A 21803-nucleotide genomic window follows, 5' to 3' on the forward strand; every position below is an offset into this window, starting at 1 on the left:
AAATATCTGAGACACAAATTTTTGTAGTTTATAGTTAGTCATGCAAATAGAATATTCAAATTCGTTAACAGGTATCTTAGTATATATTATTTTCTAAAATTGAAGGAATCTACAAGTAACATTGAACTTGCCAATTTAGTTTGAGTTTTACATAGTTGTAAAAAAAGTTTTAATTTCCATGTTTGCAGAAGAATAATGCAAAACTTTAAAAAATGAGCAAGAGCTTCAAGTTCTAGTAATATATATGTTTCTTGTAATATTAGAAGGTGGAGTGAACATAGTTGTGTATGTTATTTGAATTAATTTGTTGAGGTTTTTAAAATCTTAGTGATAAAATCACTGGTTTACAAGGGAAAAAAAGCTGGTGATAAAATCTGAATGTGCATATTTTCTTCCATATTTTATTTTTTGTTTACTTTACCCTCCCCCCAACTCCAATTTTTTTTTTAAATGACCAACATAAAAGTTTCGAGAAAAATCAATTTTTATTTATTTTTAGATGTATACAAAACAGCATATTTCACCTTTATACTGAATGTATAATGGCCTACCATACTTTTCCTTTCCTTTGGAAATTTTTCTTTAAAATTTCAAAAGGTTGAAACAAAAAAAAGGTTCAAAAGGTACCATTGCTTGCTTTTTAGCATCAGACATGAGGAAGCTTCCACCCTTGTCCTTTCAATTACTGCTCTCAGATTGATTTTGAGTGAAAGCAACAGCTGTCTTTTTCTTCTGTCTAATGAATTCATCTAATGTGAGCTGTTCATTACTGTATGTTATGGACAGAGATCAATCTCATTATTTAATAACCACACCATGTAGGTGTCTATGCAAACTGGAATTTCATTTGCAGTAACACAGTTAATATGTAAGACTTCAGAATTTTTTCGTATATTAAATGTGCCCACCAATGGGCGAGCGGTAAAATCGCTGAACAGTGGCAGGTATGACCTGGGTTTGATTACAGGTGAACATGCTAGCTGCTTGGGCATTTTCATGATTTTCCTCATGTGTAACGTGTATATGAGCCAGTTTCCCTTAAAATGTTCTCTACAATGGCATCCCTTTAGACAGATAGCCCTAGTGTGCTTTGCCATAATCAACTAAATCAAACCATATATTAAATATTGACCTCTTTATGTTTATCATTTGTGTGTTGCAACACAAGCTAAAATATTAAGAACTTTATAGTCAGTAAGGAGACTTTTGTATCTGCAGATGTGAAAAAACTGAATTCCAAAGAATAGTAAATGACAGGTTAATATGTAATTAAGTGAAAATATTAATTCTGTTGGTGGAGATTTCCGAAACATAGGGAAGGGAAAACTACTGTAACACAGCTAGAATTATCTATGATATGTGTTTTTCATAATAAACTGAATTGCCTGTTTACTTTTATTCCTCTAGATTAAGTATTACAAAAGCCATGTTCTGAATTTCCTTGATATATCCAGAATACTAAAAAAATCATACTTTTGTTGGACCATGTGTCAAGAAATGCCAGCTAAAGGTGCTAAAAGGTGTTGTTAAATAATAAATTAAATATTACTACCATCTGAGTCATCTCAGCCTAGTATAATGATATTATACTAGGCTGAGATGGCCAATATGTATTTTGCTTATAGGTCAATGGATAGAAATGGATGTATGTGAAATTGAACGTAAGATATATGTACTGCACTAGCTATTTAACACATCTGTCTATGTCAAAAGTGCCCAAAATGGAGAAGTCTTTCAGTCCAGATGTAATAAGTATGCACAACTAGTGTTTATCTCCTTATAGAGACAATTACTAGGAATAGGAGATTACAGCCAGCATGTAGAATTTCCACACTGTTTTTTGTAGTTATGTTCTGAAGGATGAGTTTTTCCATTGCGGGTATGCATATGTAGGTATATGACAAGCCATATAGCTTTATACTGTAAAACTATAGTTCACTATAAATGTTTGCATTGGTACTCTTTGATTGGTCTTTCTTTCTTCATGACTTGACTAGCGAAAGATATTCCGAGAGAAGATCTTGTCAGAACTGCAGTTTAATGTTCCTGGTGTTTCAACATATTTATTTTTATACAAATGTTTTAATGATTGAAGCTAATATGTATCCATATTCTAACATATTATTTTATTTATTAACAAGTTTTATGTACTTGTTAATAAATAAAATAATTCTATCATCAAGTTCTACTTATGATGCTTCTTCCCTAAAATGTATATATATGACATGTATGGAATGGGCTGAAATATATATACCCAATAACACAGGGGTTCTCAGCTAGGTTGAAATTTCCCCTTGGGGAAAAATTTTCATGGCTCATGTGTGGGATGTGGTCAGCCATTTACTCTTTAACTTGTTTTAGTTTATGTATATAAAAAATTACTCTTATTCAAGTTTTATCAACATTTTCTATACTTTTGGTTTAATTAAAAGAACATTAAAAATAATCTAAATTTAAGTAGATGTATATGCATTTTTCAGTTTTGGAGTTGCATGGGGCAAAAAAACTTGAGAGCCACTGCAGTAATGTAAGCTCAAAGTATACCCTCGTAGTTATACCACCATAATATGAAATGTATAACTCTTTCAAAAACGTTTGTGGAAGAATCATATCACATGTATAAAACTTGCAACAACTGAATTTTGTTGTTAGAGGATGTTAGTATATTCTTTATAAAAGACATATGTGAAGTAATATCTTGTGGGGCAGCATACACAGGTGATCTCATGCAAATAGAAATTAAAGCATCTTTTGACTATTTAGTGTGATGCTGCATTTTGTAAAAAGTGTGCTCGAATGCAAATACTTGTGTTTCTTTGATCAGAGAAAAATTTTCATCAAACCACAACCTTTTTGGAAAATGTTTTATCCTCCAACTCCATTTTTCTGCATTATTTAAGTGTTTCTGTAAGGTCAGCATTTCTGGATAATACAAGCTATTCAGTATGATATAATGGACTGTCTGTGATGTACATGTAAGACAGGCATTCTACTAATGCTTCCATTGAAGTGAATGTTTGTACATTCAAGTTTTGAAAAAATTTCTTGGCTGCAGTTATCCCCCCCCCCTGATATTTGCATTCAATAATTTGTGGTAAGGAATAAAAAGTTTTATTATTTAAAAATAATGACTGAGTCATTTCTTAAAAAATACTTCCATGCTAGGTGTTTTAAACTTTGTGCCTGTCATTGTATGCAGGTGGTTGGCACTTATTTATGTTTTACATTTCTGAAAATCAAGTAAGCCTTATATTTAAATTTTAGTGATTTAGATTTATAATTAAAATCTCGGTAATGTTTTTATGTTGATTGATTTTAATATTTCTGTATATCTTTTTCCTTTACTCTTTAATTGAATAATCTGAATATTTTATAAGTTCTGAAATTAATCAAAATTATTATTTAGAAACTGACCAACCAAGCTGTTCCTGTCTATGTCAAAAGTGCCCAAAATGGAGAAGTTGAAAAAATGTTGTATAGAGATCCAGGGAATGAAAATAAGGTAAGTCTTTTATCCTCACGAGCAAAATTTAAAATGGAAATAAAGTAAAATTTCTGCTAAGATTCTGCAATATCCAAGGTGAACTTCTAAATGTAATGTGCAGTGTGCATCAGAAAAATGTATACATACTTTGAACTGTCATAGAAAATTTATTTTCCTACCTACAAAATTAAATTTCTAAGAAAACGTAATGTTATGTTTCCTCAGTAGGTAACAGCAGTCATTGATCTAGCTGTACAATCCAGTTAGTGTCAAGTGAAGTAACATCAACATAGCAGACATATGTTTGAGCTTTCAAGAGCAGATGCAGGTTATTAAGTGGTAGTGAAAGTTTGAAAATATTGCTGTAGTTCAGAGAGAGTGGAGGTGTGAGTGTGGGACTAATCCGCTTTCAAGAGTAATAATTACATGTGTACAAGAAAAATCTAAGGTCCGTGGAACAATGTGTGATGTGCATAAAAGCTAATCAAGCCAACCTTGTATGGCTACAAGTGATGAATCTTCATTTGTGGTGCTGGAACTGTTTCAACATTCACCAAAACCAATCGTCAAGCAAGGCTTGCATGAGAGTGGTGTAAGTGCTAGTAGTGTGCTATACATTTTGAAAAAGGGCAAGTTTAGGGTACATTCCAAGGCTGGGGCAACAGCTAAGTGATGATAACCCTAATCGCTGGGTACAGCTTTGTGAACGAGATCAGAAGGTGCTTAAACGCGATTCGGGGTTTATGGATAGCATTGCTTAGTCAAATGAGGCACAATTTAAACTTAATGGAAATGTCACTACGCATAATTGTGTGTAATGGATTGAAAATAATCTCCACGTTACTGTTGAAAAGCCGTGAATTTTCCTGGTGTGGTTTGTCTCCTAAGGTATCATAGGGTCTTTCTGTTTTGAAGGTACTGTAACTGGAGAAGAGTATTTAACATTGCTTGGTGATTCCATTTTCCTTGCCATTCTTGCAATATGTGGTAATGATAGGGTATTACCAGCAAGATGACACCTCTCCTCTACATAGCATACCTGGATCAAAATGTACTAGGACATTTTGATAGGGTGCAGGGAACCAGTTGAGTTCCGTGTATGCTCTTCACACCTTACGCTGCTTGATTTTTTTGTATGAGGCACAGTAAAAAATGAAGCGTATTGTTGTTAACCATGCAACCTTGACACACTTGGATAAGATTCTAATAGTTTGTGCAGAAATCCCATCAGACACTGTAGTGCAAAGCACAAGTCAATGGTAATTCATACTCTGAAATACTCTCTTTCGCAAAAAAAATCAAAGCACCATGGAGGAAGTGGTTGTTTTTGATGAAATTGAATATGTATATAGCTCATACATAGATAATAAAATAATGAAAAAATTAAGGTCATAGTACCTGTTCATGGCTCACAGTCACCCACTGAATGTTCAAATTCTATAGTACAGTCAAAAGTCGTTAATTCGGAGAGCCATAATCTGGAATAATCTATAATCCGGACCTCAAAGCTACAAACTTTCTGCGCATGCGTCGCGTTTACGTGTGCTCGTAAGACCTTTACGGCTGTGACTTTGCCTGTGCACATGCGCATAATACGTTTACGCATGCGCGTTTAACGTATAACGGACGGTATAAGCTGAGCTAAAATTATCTAATTCAGTTAATGTTGCAGATTGCGTTGTTCCTTAATCTTCGAATTGGATCAGGCTTATTATTTTTTGCAGACTGTTAGAGCAATTTTATAAAAGTAAGCTTGAACTTTCGATTATGTCAAACAGAATTTCCGATATATATTTACTAATATGTACAGGATCTACAAAGCAAAAGTATGTTTCGAAGTCCATTAAACAAAAAGTGGAATTGCTGCAAAAAATGGAAAAAGGCATATCCTTTGTTTCTTAACCATTCCGAAATCTGTTTATCAATTTCATGCTGCTCTGCGGGGGGGACATCGCAGCGCGCAATGAACTGGAAGTTGATTTGTCAGCACTATCCTTATCTTCAGGGCAAATGTTTTTATTTTATTCGGCTTATAATTCCTTACTAAATGTAGTATTTCATCTCGATGTATTCCGTCTTTGATATGATTTAAATCAAATTCCTTGTCATTATAAATACCACAAGTACACATCAAATAGTTTTCTGGTTGCAATTTTCTAATTTCGACTATGCTTAATGTATGCTTTACGCATGTGCTTGTTGAAAGAAATGTTTAATAAAGTAAACAAATAAATATTAAGCTTTTTTTTGTAAATTTTGATACCCTTTAGATCATAATTGTTCTTTATTTCATAAATAACGGTTTCATATTTTTAATTTTATAATTTCTGCATGCCATTTTACCAGATTTAAATTGGTGATCTATAATCCAGAATCGCCGAAGTCCCGACGAGTCCGGATTAACGACTTTTGACTGTAGTTGGTCGAACCGCCCCTGGTGGCAACGCATGCTTGAATTCGTTGAGGCAAGGAGTGGTAGAGATTCCTAATGTCATCCAGCGACACATTTTGCCAGGCATTCATCAGTTGTCACTCCAGATCTGCGATATTTTGTGGTGCCCGAATCTGGCGGCCTACTATGTCTCAGACATGCTTGATTAGTGAAAGACTCATGATTCCAACTTCCTCTTCCCCCAGTGTAGGGGTCCACTAGCAGCCAAGTAATGCTGAACACTGGTAAATTGGTCTTGAGTTCAAATTCCGTTGAAGATGGGGCATGGCTGCATGGGTGTTTTTGTAGTTTTTCCCATGTATAATGTGTATATGAACCAGTGTTCCATAAAAAGCCCTCCACAAAGGGAAGAAGGCATCTCTTCTATCTTGGGCAGATAGCTCTTGAGTGCTTTGCCCAACCAGCCCCCCATGTAGCAATCATCCTTCAGTACCCTCTTCCTTCCTAGTCCTTGAATTGAAGCATATGTGCTTCAATTTTCTTACAGCTTCTTTACATAAAATATTCTTCATAACAATGCAGCATAAATAACAGTATTCTATACTATATTATGTATTGATATGATTATTACTGAGCTCCATAAACATGTGCAATATTCTAAAATTTTAAGTTATTAAATTATTTTAAGATTAATTATTAATAATTTTATTTAAGATTATTTAAATTAGATTTTCTAAAGGCATTTCACTTTGATATAAATCTTTCAGTTCTAGTTAGCAATCCCAGTTCCAATCCGTCTTGTCTTTACCCTCAGTTTCTAATGAAATTATTTGACAGCTGTTTTCATTTTTCATCATCAGTAGAGGGTGCCAGCAGCTTGACATCCTTCTTATCATTCTTATTGCCTAATCTTATTACTGCTTTTTCCTTCATCATTTGCACTTCTGCAGTTGAAGAAGGAGTTTCTATATTAAACCTTCAAAACTAGTCCTGTGAATTTATAAATATTGTGCTAATTCTTGTTGCTTTAACTCCTGCAATAATAGCTATTTGCATGTCATTTTAACTCGGATACACTTGATTTCACATATGTAATATTCAATTAAAAACTCTTCCTTGCCAAATAAGATTTAAAAAGCTCAATAGCTTTTCCATAATTCTCTTTAGAGAGCAAAATCTTCTAATAAGCTGGCGAGTTCGGTTTCATGCATTGAAATAAATGATCAAATTTATCCTCAGAATTAAAAGATTCATATTTAAAGTAAACAATATTTTCATTGCCATTCTGTAAAAGATAAATTTAAAGCAATGCAACAGTATTCGTATTCAACAGATACACAGTTTGCTTCACGTTAGTGCCTTTTCTGCTTAAAAACTGCTTTCTCTATAGAAAACAAATCATTTCTCAAAAACAATGAGCAATCCAGACTTTTTTAAGGTTAGTTTGAAATTAAAATAGGTGAAAATTATGCAGGATACCTCTGTTTTATAAGGAGGACTTTGCTGCTGAATAGTGCAAATTATTATGAAATAAATGCTGTACATCTTATATGTATTACTTTGTGTATTTTGACTTAAAATGTTGTCTTTAGAAATTAAAGAAAATTCTGATCAGGAACAGTTTTTCCCTTTCATTATGAAAATAACTCGTACTTTTGTACTTGCGTAGATCTTAAAATGTTTCCCTTTTTTTCAGGTAAGCTTTTCATTAGTTTTAACATTATTGATAAATATAAATACATAACATGAACAATAGAGTTAATTATTACTCAAGGAAAGAATATCAGCTATAGAACTATGATTAAAAACAATAAAGACAGTAGGAGAATAATCATTAGGATCACTGGCTTTCTTTAGTTCATCAAAAAAATCATCTAAAAAAATTAGAATGTCATTATTGTCTACAGAAACATCAGTCTTTTCTCTCAGAAACTGGGCCATGCCACCAAATGTTACCTATTCAATAAAATGTCAGCACCAACTCTCCTGCTGAGATCTGTGAGATTTTCTTTCCCAGGGCACTGGTATCACTTAAACCCTGTATTTCGTTAACTCTGTTGGCAGCAAATGATTTCTATCATTTTGTTGTCCTCTTAATCCAACAGAGTGATTTTTGAATCCGTCCAAAAAACACCAAGGAGCGCCTTTTTTTAAATGCACCATTTCCTTGACTTTGCTTGCTAACTGAGCGGCAAGCAAAGCGCCGAATAATTCTAGTTTTGGAAGAGTGATTTTTCTTAGTGGCGTCACTTCACACTTGCTAACCAATAAATTCACTTTGTTTGGGTTGTTTACTGTATTTGGTATTTTAGATTTTTCTGTATTTAACAATTTCGAATGAAGATGTTTGAAGTGTTTATGTACTTTTGCATTGCTGCGAAGTGATTGATTGTAACAGAAATGCATTTCTAATGAAATTCGAGGAAATAAGTCTAAAGAAATTGCAGGGATACAAGAAATATAAAAAAATTGTCTAAAGTCAATTCCTACTTAGATCAACACAGAAATATTTTAAAAATACAACAAAATTTTAAATATGTGAAAAAATTATATTAACATCAAGTGTCATGAACTACAACTTTAAAAAAATGTATTTGAACTTCAGTGGACGAATAGAAAGTATTTTATTAACAATTGAAAATTTGCACAAGATATTGGTTGAGTGTGAGCTGATAGTAGGAATTTTAAAAAGTAAAATTTCAATAGTCAGTACAAGGCAGTCGCATGGTGTGCACATTATATATTTACTATGAATTTAATTGAAATCTTCTCTAACAAGTTTATTATTATCTATTTCAATGCAGATTGAATTTGAAGGTGAAACCACTGATGGAAACTTTGCTCTTGATGACGTCACCTTTTACGATGGGAACTGTCGAAGTAAGTATGATAACACATTTTTATGCTCTTTTTAAATGCAGCTAAGATGCTCTTCCCTATGTCAGTCAGTAGCGATATCTGCCGTGAAACCTCTGGCAGCCCCCATTAAAATTTAGCCTTTGGAAAGTTGTCAGAATTAAAATCATAAAATCAAGTGCAGTACAAGTTGTCAAATGAAGAAAGTCCATGGTTTCACCGGACGGACATCATCAGCAACTACACTAGTGCGGTGCAGGTATTTATATAAAATGTCCTGTCGAGAGTTGAAAATTTGCCGTAAAGAATGCACGGGGTATGTCCACTGGGATAGGCGAAAATACAAGAGTATTCCACACTTTATCAGTTGAAAGGAGTTTATATATTTAAAAGTTGGTCCACTTTCCTCTTTGCCTCAGAACTAAACTGTTAATTGGAGAGTGAGAAATATGGCATTTTTATCATTCAGATATCAAATCATTATAGCATAATGTGGCTAGGGTACAAATAGGGCGCAGCCTCATCCACCTAATCGACAAGATTTTATGACAAACAAGGGCTGCGCCAGGATAGCTTACAGCCTACAGCCATTTTTAGGCAGAAGATGGGCTTTTTCATTTCCAGTGGCTGGGGATCCATTGAAAAACAAGCTCCGAGCCAAAAGCCATTGCATTGGATACATTTATCTTGGTCTCTTCAACAAGAAAGTAATCAGTAGGTGTATGAGACAACTGCCCACTCGGGAGTGAGCAAATATAACTGCCTTGCTAAAGTTAGTATCAGGTACAAGAAGATTTAAAATTGCCTTTCCTGTGGCAAAAATCTCTGCGTCGAAGTTAGAGGCATTCAGATCAACAGAATAGGATTCCGCAAAATATCCTTCACAGTACAACCGGCACCAGTATTTTCCTTACGTGCAGTGTCATCAGTAGAAATGTGGATCCACTCACAGCTAGGGTTATTTGTAGCTATAACTTCTAAAAAAAAAATTTTAAGAGCATCAGGAACTGCCTCGTATATTTTTTCAGCCATACCAATTTCAAGATTACAAGTAGGAGCCCTAATAGTAGGAGGAGAGAGGCTAAACTGGTTAGGGTGGAGTAAGGTAGGCGTGATTAGGTATTGCAATTTCGGACCAAAATTTCAATACCTGCATTTTTTGTAGGAGAACGTTTAAATGTCTTAACAATTTTTCAAACTTGATTTAATTATAATGAACTTGATGAGTTAATATTTCATCCTCATTAGCAATATCTTCAACAATTACAGGGTGATTATAATTAAAGTTGCGATATCAAAACGCTGCTCTAACTTTAAAACTACCAGTCAGAATGACTGGATATTTTACCAATGGAATCTGAACCATCGTGAAACAATTGAATTTTGTTTAGTGAAGGAAAAATACCATATTTGCCGCCGCATAAGACGCACTTTTTGTCTTTGAAAATAGGTCTGAACAATGGAATTCGTCTTTATACGTCAATACTCAGTTTTCGATTACATTTATTTCTCAAAATTTCCTCTATTCGGAGTTGCACAATCTTTTGTCTTGTTTTTTGCAGAGTATGGGAACATTAGTTACATAAAGTTCATTGAACCCGCATGCGCACATATCGACAATCACAGCTGAAAACTTTCCAGTTTTTGTGAACGACTTTTAAGCGTGTGAAATTTCTACTGTTCAGTTATCTTTCATTTTTTGCCAAGTTATAGCTAAAAGAACCATTGTCCGCATTGCTATAACATAACATGCAAGGTACGTGTGATTGCGTATGGTAACAAGACTATAGATAGGCATTTCGGGCCACCCCGACTGATAAAATGATAAGAACTGTGAACTGGGATGCTGTGAAACTAAAGATAGTGTTTAAATCATTTAAGAAATGTGGTATTAGTAATGCACTGGAGGGTACAGGGGACAATTTGTTGTATGAGGACTCTGATGCTGATTTAGAAGGTTTCTATTGACTTTCCAGTTAGCTCTTGAGATGAGTATCTGAATTTTGACGAAAAAAATTAAAAGATGGTCTTTCCCAGATAGATTGGATATTTGCAGAAATTATCAATTTGTATTACTTTATATTTAAAATACTGTAAATTCATTATAATGATCAGTGATAACGTTTTATCCTTCAAAAATGTGTATAAAAAAGGGGTGCGTCATATATGCCAGCAAATACGGTAGTTAAAAAAATGTGCCGATAGATGGCATTGTCAGGGTTTACATGGCTGTTGTAGAGATATGGATATTTCAAGACTTGTCATGCACACCACAGATATAGCTGTGATAAAAATGCAGAACGTTAGCGGAACACGTAATGCTTTGCTTAAATGCTTTATTGTGACTGACAATGAAGGATCGCGCTCTGCTCGTGAAACTTTTCTATCAGAACGGTGACTCTGCATTAACAGCTATCAGGAAGTTTTGGACATTAAAGGGCATAAAATTCGCCCCCAAAACCACTTACGGCCTGCGAAAACTGATGGATAAATTCAAAGAGACAGATTTATTTAACGTGAAACGAGGTAGAGGACGAAACCCAGTTGCGATAGTGGAAGATGTGGCTACAAAGTTCCAAGAATAGACGAACAGTGATACAGGAATCAGCAGTGCATGGGGAACTGGACGAATGTTGGATATGCCTGTCAGCACGGTGCGTAATGTCCTGTGGAACATCTTGCGCTGTTATCCGTGCAAGCCAACTCATGTGCAGAACTTTCTACTTGCTTACCTGGAAACATGTGAATCGTTTGCACAGTGATTTCTTGCCCGGATGGAAGTGGAGAGTGGATGGCCAGGGAATATTCTGTGGTCTGGCGGAGCCCATTCCGTTTTGCAAGGTTCTGTAAATACTCAAAATTGCAGGATATCGGTGATCAAGAATCCGTTCCCGCTACAGCGAGTACCTCTTCAGTCTAAAAAGGTCACTGTGGTGCGGAATAATGGCAACGTTTGTCATAGGTCCGTTCTTCTTCGAGATCACATCTGCAGGGCTCATTAACTGCTTAACCATGTCCTTCTGGCAATTTAGCAGCATCAGTGGTTTGCTCAAGATGCAAGATGGTGCTCCTCTGGACATTGCTACTTCTATGAAGGAACTGCTGACCACTCATAAAATCATAACCTGCCATTTTCCAACAGTTTTACCGCCACGTTCGCCCAACTAAACCCATGTGATTTTTGGCTTTGGGGGATACCTGAAAAGTATTGTTTGCAGTCGGTAGATTGGGAATCTGGCCGACTTGAAAGCAACCATCACTTACCACATTCATAGCATCAGCACAGATACCCTCCGGAACTGTACTGGATCATGTAGTTTTGCACTTCCAACTAGTAGCGGAACAAGGTGGACACCATATCGAACAACTTATGCGCGTTTGTTTTCATGAAGCTCTTCCTTTTTCTCTTGTCATTATCATTGTACACACGTATTCTTTAAACTATTCGCTGTAAACATGTCTTTTTGCCTGTCTTAAACCCTTGGAGTCTATTATTTTCTTTTGGCTAACAACATTCGTGTGGTTAATGATTAGGTCTTACCCCTGCTAGCATAGTCTGTAGCCACATTTTGGAACTATTTTTTCCCTTCGCCAAACAAAATTTCATTGCCTCTCGATTGTTCTGGCAAAATATCAAGTCATTCTGACCTGTAGTTTTAAAGTTAGTGTTCTGAAATCGCAACTTTAATTATAATCACCCTGTACCTTGTCATTATCTTCATTGTCACTCTCTTCAATGTCGGAATCGGAAGTTCCTATATCTACAGTATGCGGGTTCTTCTGTTGTTTATTATTTTTGGTATAATACATCTACTACTCCTAATTGGAGAGAGTGTGCGTATACGTGTGAGAGAAAGAGTGAGTGAGAGTGGGTGTGAGGAGCGTTTGAGAGAGTATACTCTCTCTAGCACTCTCACTCTCGCGACCCACACTCTGTCTCTCGCACTCACACACTATCTCTCTCGCAATCATACTTCTTTTTCACACACTCTCTCTCTCGAGTGCGAGAGGGAGTGTGTGAGTGCGCGAGAGTTCGTGAGTGGCAGAGAGAAAGTGTGTGTGAGAGTGAGAGTGTGTGAGTGCGAAAAAGAGCGCGTGGGAGACTGCGAAAGAGAGTGTGCGTGTACGTGCGAGAGAGAGTGTGAGTGCGAAAGTGTGTGCGAGTGCTAGAGATTGAGTGGTGAGAGTATGAGTGCAAGAGACAGAGTGAGTAGGTGTGAGGAGGGTTTGAGAGAGAGAGAGTACACTCTCTCTAGCACAATCACACACACTCTCTTGCTCTCACACTCGATCGAGTGCGAGAGGGTGTGAAGAGCGTTTGAGAGGGTACTCTCTCGCTAACACACTCTCTCGCAATCACACCTCTCTTTCACTCCCCCCTTTCGAGTGCAAGAAGGAGTGTGTGTGAGAGTGTGAGAGACTACGGAAGAGTGTACGTGCGAGAGAGATTGTGAGTGTGAGCGAGTGCTACAGCAAGAGTGAGTGAGAGTATGACTGCAAGAGAGAGAAAGTGAGTGATTGTGAGGAGCGTTTGAGAGAGTATACTCTCTCTCGCACTCTCGCACACTTTCTCCACACGCTCCCTGTCTCTCGCAATCACACCTTTCTTTCACACTGCGAGAGAGAGAGTGTGCGTGTATGTGCGAGAGGGAGAGTGAGTGGATGTGAGGAGCGTTTGAGAAAGTATACTCTCTCACACTCAAACACTTTCTCTCACACTCTAGTGCGAGAGTGAGTGGGTGTGAGGAGCGTTTCATAGAAAGAGTATAATCTCTCTCTCACACTCGCACACTCTCGAGTGCGAGAGAGTGTGAGACTGCAAAAGAAGAGAGTGTGCGTGTACGTGCGAGAGACAAAGTGAGTGGATGTGAGGAACATTTGACAGAGTGCGAGAATGCCTGTGAATCAGAGTGCATTTGAAAGAGTAAGTATGCTCTCTCACACTCGCAGGCACTCTCTCTGTCGCACTCATGTACTCTCGCATGTACATGCACACACTCTTTCGCAGTCTCACACTCTCTCTCTCGCACTCGAGTGTGATTGAGAGAGAGAGAGTGTACTCTTTCTCTTAAACGCTCCTCACACCCACTCACTCCCTCTTGTCCTCGAGAGAGAGGGGAGAGTGTATGAGTGCAAGAGAAAGTGTGCGAGTGTCTGTGAATGCGACAGAGTGAGTGGGTGTCAGGAGTGTACTTACTCTCTGACTCACAGGCATTCGCGCACACTCTCTCTCACTTTCTCACTCACTCTCCCTCTCTCTCGAGGGCAAGAGGGAGAGTGTGCGCATATGTGAGTGCGACAGAGAGTGAGTGGTGTGAGGAGTTTGTGTGTGCACAAGTGCAAGAGAATGCCTGTGAGTGTGAGAGAGAGCGTACTTACTCTTTCAAACGCACTCTGACTCACAGGTATACTCGTGCACTCTCACTCACATACTTTCTCTCGCACGTACACGCACACTTTCTCTTTTGCAGTCTCACACTCGAGAGTGTGTAATTGATAGAGTTAATTAAGTGTATGTGAGAGAGCGAGTGCGTGTGTGAGAATGCTAGAGAAAGTATACTCTCTCAAACGCTCCTTACATCCACTTACTCTCACTCACTCTCTCGCATATAAATGTTTCTCCACACTCTCTCGCACCCGAGAGAGTGTGGAGAAAGTGTGTGAGTGCGAGAGAGAGTATACTCTCTCAAATGCTCCTCACACTCACTCACTCACTTTCTCTCTCTTGCACTCATACTCTCACTCACGTGCACTCTCTCTTCCGTAGTTTCACACACTCTCTCACGCACTCTGTCGCACTCGAGAGAGGGGGAGTGAAAGAGAGGTGTGTGAGCGAGAGAGAGTATCTCACATGTTCTTCACACCCACTCACTCTCTTGCACTCATACTCTCACTCACTCTCTGTTGCTCTCACACTTGCACACACTCACTCCCTCTCGCACTCGAGAGAGAGTGCGAGAGAAAGTGTGAGAGCGAGAGTGATTGTGCTAGAGAGAGTACTCTCTCTCAAACCCTCCTCACACCCACTCACTGTCTCTTACACTCAACTCTCACTCGCACTCGAGTGTGTGTGAGTGCTAGAGAGAGTGCACTCTGTCTCGCACACTCAAACACACTCCCTCTTGCAGTCAAGAGAGAGGGAGAGGGAGTGCGAAAGACTGTGTGTCACGAGAAAGAGTATATTCTCTCAAACGTTCCTCACACTCACTCTCTCTCTTCCACTCATCCTCTCACTCGCTCTTTCTCTATCACTCTCGCACTCGTGCACACACACACTTTCTTGCACCCACTCACTCTCTCTCTTGCACTCATACTCACACTCCCACTTTCTCTAGCTCTCGCTCACACTCCCACTTTTTCTAGCTCTTGCTCACACTCTCTCACAGTCGAGAGAGTGTGTGACTGTGAGAGAGTGTGTGATTGCACTTTCTCTCTCAAACACTCCTCACACCCACACACACTCTCACTCAGTCACATACTTTCTGGCACGTACACAGTCTCTCTTGCACACTCGCACTCTTGCACTCACAAACTCTCTTGCTCTCACAATCACACACTAACTCTTTGACTCACAGGCATTCTCTCTCGCTCTCGCATTCTCATACTCTCTCTTTGACTCGCATACTCGCACTCACACACACTCTCCCACTCACACCCACACACGTTGCCCTTCAGTTCCCTAAAGTGTCACAGAGATAGGGTTGACATTGTCAAATACTTTTCCCCGAATACCGGGTTAGCAAGAAAATACATAGCAAGCGAGCAAATTCCAAAGACGTCTCACCCCAGTTCTGCATTGCCAGCCAAGCCAAACATTACCTTAAATTATCACCCAGCTCAGTCAGTAAACCGACTATGCGACCCACATTTCTTCATAAGTGCTTCGGGTGCCCAAGAAAGAACCATTGCTCTGTGTATGTTGATCTTAGCTGCGAGTATTCCCTGAGCAACAGAACACGGAAAATGGACTCTGGAATACTCTGGAAACTGGTATGAGGAAGTAATCAGTCTTAAAAACGACGACACACTCAGAATAAGGCGTCATGCTCATGAAGCAATGGATCCTGCATGCCAGGCCATGGCGACTTAATCATGGTTTGGGCTGTTTTCTCTTTGGCACTATTTCGGTGTTTTGCTACTTGTATCAATCTCCCTCCGTATGCTTCGGTACGTGGAGTTGCTGGCCAATCTTCTCTATCCATTTATATAACCTATTAAGTGTTTCTTTAACCATGCCTGTATCAACAAGTTAATGCAAATGTACCTCAACTACTAGATGTTCAACAGTTGCCCCTGTAGGGCTATATAACATATGCCTGTTAACCTCTGTTAAACTTCAGGCGTTCCCATCCTCCGTCACCTGTCTTTCATACGGAAATTCAGTATTCCAGCAAGATAATTGCACCTCTCACAGGTCCCAGTTGCCTACTGCATGCTGACATCACCATGCCTCTGAATTCTGCGTCATGAATTAGTTACCTAGAAACCCTAAATGACTTAATCCTATTGAGAAACTTTAGGGGAAAGATGTAAAATTCCAGAAAATTATTGAATCAATGCCTGGTAGTGTTGCGGCCAGATGAGGCCAAACGTCTTACGGACTAGCTATCCAAAATACAGTTAACACTTTTTGTAAGTAAAATTCTTTTCTTTTCCAGCTCATCCTGTAGAAGCAGCAGTGGAGCCCCCTATATCAGAGAAATTCCAAGTGGTTTAAGAAACTGCTAAAAAATGAAGAAGAAAAATGCCGCTTTTAAAATACAGAATATTTCTAATTAAAGCAACCAAAAAAATATAAAAATTAGGCTTAGCATGTTTCATAAAGTGCCTTATATTTACTCCTGCATCCCATTACAGTGGCAAACTGAAAATCAGATACTTTCCTCAACCATCTCTGCTTTGTGGCAAATTTTGATACTTTGGAAAACATATCGATATTACTTTCTCTCGTATTGAAGGACAAGCTGAGACTTCAAAGAGGAATCTGCCATTATTTTCATGCAACTGTGGTATCAGCCAGCTTTTTGTTCGCATCTACGGCATTTTCGTGGCATTCAAATAAATCTTGGCATACCACATAAATAAATGTCTGCTCAATTCGCAAAGCTGTATGTGAAACAAATCTGACACATTAAAAAACTGAAATGTTTCACGTCATGTAATTATAAATAACCTTGTATTTAAATACATTAATACTAAAACTATTTAAAATTATGACAATTTTTATACTACATCATTAAAAAAGATATCAGTTTTGCAAGAAACTCTCTATTGAATCTTTCCTTTTAAATAGCATGTGCGTAATTACTATAAATGCAATATAAATTAATGTTTATTAAAGAAAAAGAACAAAATGGAAAGCCTTAACCTAATTTTAAAATTGATATTTGCTAAAAAATCTTAGCAGTATTTTAACACACGTAAGGCAATTTAAAATTTCACGATCACCGTTTTGACTACATATTATCATACACCTGGTCACGTGCGCATCGAATTTCGAGTTTTTAGATTTACTTTTTGCAAAGTTAATACTTTGCACTAACTTTCATTAACAAACTTGGCGATTTCAAAGCAATAGATGGCCACTCTGCAAGACTTATGATATTTGTCTTTCAAATTTCATCAAAACCAGCAATTTCAAAGAAATATGTTCACGCTCCAATTTGTTTCCATTCGGCGAAGCATAAAATACTTTTTTTTTCTCCAGTCTTCACAGTATATAACCTGCCTCTTACTGATAACCAAATTAAGCAATTTAAAATCAACTAGTTCTTTCAACAAGTTCTTTGTGTCTTTTATTATTAATTGCTAGTTGGACATGTCAAATCAATCTAGGACTCATTATAATTGTATATTTTTTTCCTAACAACTATTTTAAACACTTGGTTTAAAAAAATACGTAAGTGAGAAATATATATATTCTTTAACTTATTTTTTGCGTGTTTTTTCCTAATTTCTTTTGGTGAATATTTTTCCATTCTCTGTCCTTGTATTCAGTTATAACAGCCATTTTGTTAGAAGTGAATATGTATACTCTTCAATATTTATGGTGTCGAATAATAATAAAGTATATAGCAAACATAAAATTACAGTATTTTAAATAAAATTGTGAAAAATTACAAAAATGTATAAATGAGTAAAATAAAGCATTTGTACTTGCGTTTTTTTATTATTATTATTATTATTTCAATTTTTTTATTTTATTTTTTTATTTAGAATGAAATTTACAGGTGCACTTTTACAACGCATTTCAAAACGACGTCGCATGACCCAACATCTTACGCATTTTGCGACGAGAATGTAGTATGACAAAGCGAAACCGATATTTCTGCTTAAAAGAAAAATGTAAGCAAAGACCTGAAATCCAAGTCTTTGCGACGGTCAGAGAATCGTGGAATTTCGCATATATCTAGGTAGCTTAAAAAGGATGGATTTCGTTGTGCCGAATAAAACAAAAATTTATCTTTTAAACGCCAGATAAAATAATAACGGTTTAAATGAGGTCTTTTTGTTGATGTGTTTGTACTCATAATCTACTTAAATTGATATTTTTATATTTTTTTAACTTTCTACTAATATTTTCTACATCGCCGTAATAGCAATTCTGAAACTACAGAAGATTTTCTTATTCCTATAAATACTAAGTTATGATTTCAGATCTGAAGAATAAATTGTGCAAATTTCGCTTCAAAATTTAGTACATTACATTATTTTATATAATGCATTATACGATTGTACCTCAAAACTTTAAATGGTTTTTATTTTATAGGTTCACCAACGAAGGGCGCCACAGATAAAACTTTGTTATATTCATTGCTGCAAATGCACAGCACATCAGCACGAGCAGAACTACCATAATAATTGCATTTTTCTACAACTAGGACTAAAAAATTCTCCACTTTAAAATCATAAAGTGGATCTCCTTCCCCACTACGACATACCCCGTAGGGTAACTACTTTAGGAGTCAAAGTCTTTTAGACTAAATACTCCTCCTACCGCAATTCATGCCGTGCAAATACGCATTTAACTCATGAAATGTAAAGATTCAACACATTTGTAACCATAAGGGTCACTTATAATTTAGTTATGAATAAATCAAAAGTAAATTTTAATTTAGTACCATGTATTTTCACACGCGAAAAGCACCCGGAAATAATATTCTAAAATATTCAATGTAGCTGCAAATAATGGTGAAAAATATTTAAAATAAAAGCAATAGCAATCAAAATTCTGAAAGAATTACGATTTTATCGGTCGCCCAAGAGGATTAAAGTTTTTATGCTGTCGCTAAGCTCGCAGTCTAAGAGTCTGTTACATTCCCTCTTACCACAATCCCCCTTTTATTCCTTTGTCTATTTAGCTCTATTATAAACCACCATTAACACTTATACCACATAAAGTATGTGTCATCTTTTCAAGGTATATGTGAATCGTTTGAAACAGAGTCAACCATTTAAAATAACTGTCTACTTTTTGTAAAAAAGCCTTTTAACCAATGAAATTAATTTTAAAGGTAACCTTCCCATAGCTAAATACATATTCTCACTCACATTATTCGACAGAAACAAATATTCTTTAATATTACATGTTTGGAATATTCACAACATAAATTATTCTTGTAAAATTAATAAAATGTATTTTAATCTTCCTGCGATATTAATTATAAAGACAAAAACTTTGTTATGACCCCGAATATTAAAATTAACCAATATAATACATTTTCATAAAATATCAATCTTTAACATACTGAAAATTTAAAAATAACAAATATTTTCTTACGATAAAATATGAATTATTTTATTTCTTCAGTACACGTTTTCAGACGATTCTTTTTTCATACCTCGTGTTAATTATTTTTTCTCAAACGTTACAAGTATAAAAAATTATCTTTTTTTAATTCATGAAATAAATTTAAATAACAATTATAAGCACAAATTTGTGATCTGGTTCCTTTGAATTCTGATCTTTAAAAAGTAGACATGCTGATATTTTCCACCAAGGTAACAAACATCCTTAAAGAAGAATTTACAACAAAGAAAAAATAAATAAGTAAAAGCATTTATTTATTGTCCGATATTTTACTTTCGTAGAAGAACAACTTGTGTAAAAGCTCATGCTGCTAATTCAAATGAAACTTACTGAAAACTCATCGTAGGTAATTAATAAATTACATTTTCTTAATTTTTAAGCAGTGAGTAAAATTAATTACTTAAAAACTTAAATCTGAAACCGAGATGCATTTCAATAAATTTTATTGGTTTATTCTTACCTCACCTCTGAAATAGTCGATATACTCATGAGCTAAGTAATTCTGCGATTTGTAAATTAGTGAATTATTTTTTAATGTCAAAAGAAACGTCAGTGTCAAGTATAAAATCAGGTAAAAATTCCAAATTTAAGTTAGCTTTGATTTTATAGTAAACTCGATCCAAGCAAAAGGGTCTTTTATTTTCGGTACAAAAAAAAAAAGATCCACAGTACAATGAAAACTACCTTCCTTTGAAAAAATATAAATAAATAAATGAAAACTAAAAAGTCTGAAATTATATTCGACAGAATATTAAGGCTCGCCCAAAACGGTTTGCTAAGGTTTTCAGGTTCGCAGTCTGCCTGTCTGCTGTTGCACTCCCTCCTACTAACCCCCTTTTTTTATCTTTTTAGCTCTGTGATTAAGCATTATTTTCTTCGCACTTACGCTTTATACAATTCAATCAGAAAATTACAAAACTTTCAAAAGCAGCACACCAGTATACGTTTAAGAATTCCTGATGCAGGGTTGTTGGAACACACTTTTCTGCTCTCGTACATTCCTGTGAAAATGGGGCTGAGCAGTTGCAAAATGTGCTATGAACAGGGTTCGTAGCGGTCCTTACAAGTGCTTATAAGTCCTTATATTTGAAAATAAAATATAAAGGCCCTTATAGGTGCTTACTTTTTCTTTAAAGCCCTTATTTTTTTTTGTTTTTAGTGCTTATTTTTTGCTTTTAGTGCTTTTTTTTTTAATCCTTTGTTTTTAATGAACACGCATGTTTTCCCTGTACCAAAGCCAAAACTAAATAAACAACTTTTCTTCCTTATATGCAACGTCAGGTGGTGAATCATACTCCCGAAAATTGCTTCCCCCCCATCCTCTGCCTTGGAGGTAGGAAAGAGAGGAGGGGCCAACCCGCGCTAAAAGTGAAGCACTGCTTTGAAGCTTGGGTCACCAGATGGGGTGTTCTTTGTTTACATTCAGAAGCTCGCTTGACAAGATTCTGATAGTATTTCGACACACGACAGTTCCATAGAAATCGAAAAAGGGACACTTTCGCATGAAAGAAACATTCATAGTGTGATGGATAATAGCAATCTGTATAGTTTAGTGACATTTACGCAAAAATCACGTCTTGGTTATTTTTCGATAACTAACAAGAGCGATTTTGATTATGAATTTGTTTTATAAAAGTCTAAGCTCTTGCACTACAAAAATATAGATTTTAAGAAAAATGTTATGCTTAAAAGAATGAAAAATACCTTACGGTACATTTAAACCGTCGGGGTTCAAACATCACTTTCTTATCAGTGAATAAAAACAAACAGTGATGTGTAAGTATTCAAAGTGATACAGTAACGGAACATAAATCGAAAATAAAGTGTACTTAGTGTATTTCTTAATTAAAAAAAAGATTTATATTTTATACAATGCCGAAACATAAAAGAGCAGGCGGACTTGCCAGTTCTGAAGCAAAAAGCCAAAAACATAAAGAACAGCGAAGAGCGCGAATCACGTTTACGTTCCCAACGAAGGCGAATGAGCACCGTGAGAAGCACAGAAACCGAAGAAGAACGAAATGAATGAACTGAAGAATCAAGAATTGCTACACAACCTTATAGTAAAAGACTACGAACGCAAGCCAGCCATGAAAAATACGAGAAGCGCGGACAAGGTCAAGTAAACAGTACAACCTAACAAATGAAGCATTCCAGACGACCAGCCTCATTGAACTCAACAGCGATTTCTGTTACGTAGCCACTACTGGAAAAGAACTCATCGACCCAATTTATCCAAACATTGTTCGCAACTATACCAA

At 36.3% G+C, this 21803-nt stretch overlaps 2 protein-coding genes across 16 annotated transcripts in view; one reads left to right on the forward strand and one right to left on the reverse strand.

The window, feature by feature from the left end:
• The window catches only part of LOC146994912 (inositol polyphosphate-5-phosphatase A-like), a 222044-nt gene that overhangs the window by 131157 nt on the left and 69084 nt on the right, over window positions 1-21803 (forward strand). For 2 of the 14 annotated variants that reach the window (XM_085824735.1, XM_085824732.1), the window contains exons 8-10: window positions 3407-3502; window positions 8681-8756; window positions 18502-18850. In XM_085824735.1, the coding sequence (XP_085680861.1) occupies window positions 3407-3502; window positions 8681-8756; window positions 18502-18590 (261 nt within the window). In that variant the 3' untranslated portion in view covers window positions 18591-18850. Of the gene's footprint in view, window positions 1-3406; window positions 3503-8680; window positions 8757-16390; window positions 17896-18501; window positions 18857-21803 lie in introns of those variants that run through there. The other 12 variants (XM_085824731.1, XM_085824730.1, XM_085824733.1 and 9 more) reach the window with 10 other exon arrangements.
• The window catches only part of LOC146994913 (uncharacterized), a 691669-nt gene that overhangs the window by 3820 nt on the left and 666046 nt on the right, over window positions 1-21803 (reverse strand). Inside the window, exon 6 of one of the 2 annotated variants that reach the window (XR_015043336.1) lies at window positions 8917-9709. The exons of the other annotated variant lie outside the window; for it this stretch is intronic. The gene's annotated coding sequence lies outside the window, so the exon portion shown is untranslated. Of the gene's footprint in view, window positions 1-8916; window positions 9710-21803 lie in introns of those variants that run through there. 2 annotated transcript variants of the gene reach the window in all.

This window comes from Stegodyphus dumicola, chromosome 10 (genome assembly GCF_044657685.1).
Source record: "Stegodyphus dumicola isolate Sdum_Otavi_A_Nest chromosome 10, ASM4465768v1".
NCBI classification, from domain to species: domain Eukaryota; kingdom Metazoa; phylum Arthropoda; class Arachnida; order Araneae; family Eresidae; genus Stegodyphus; species Stegodyphus dumicola.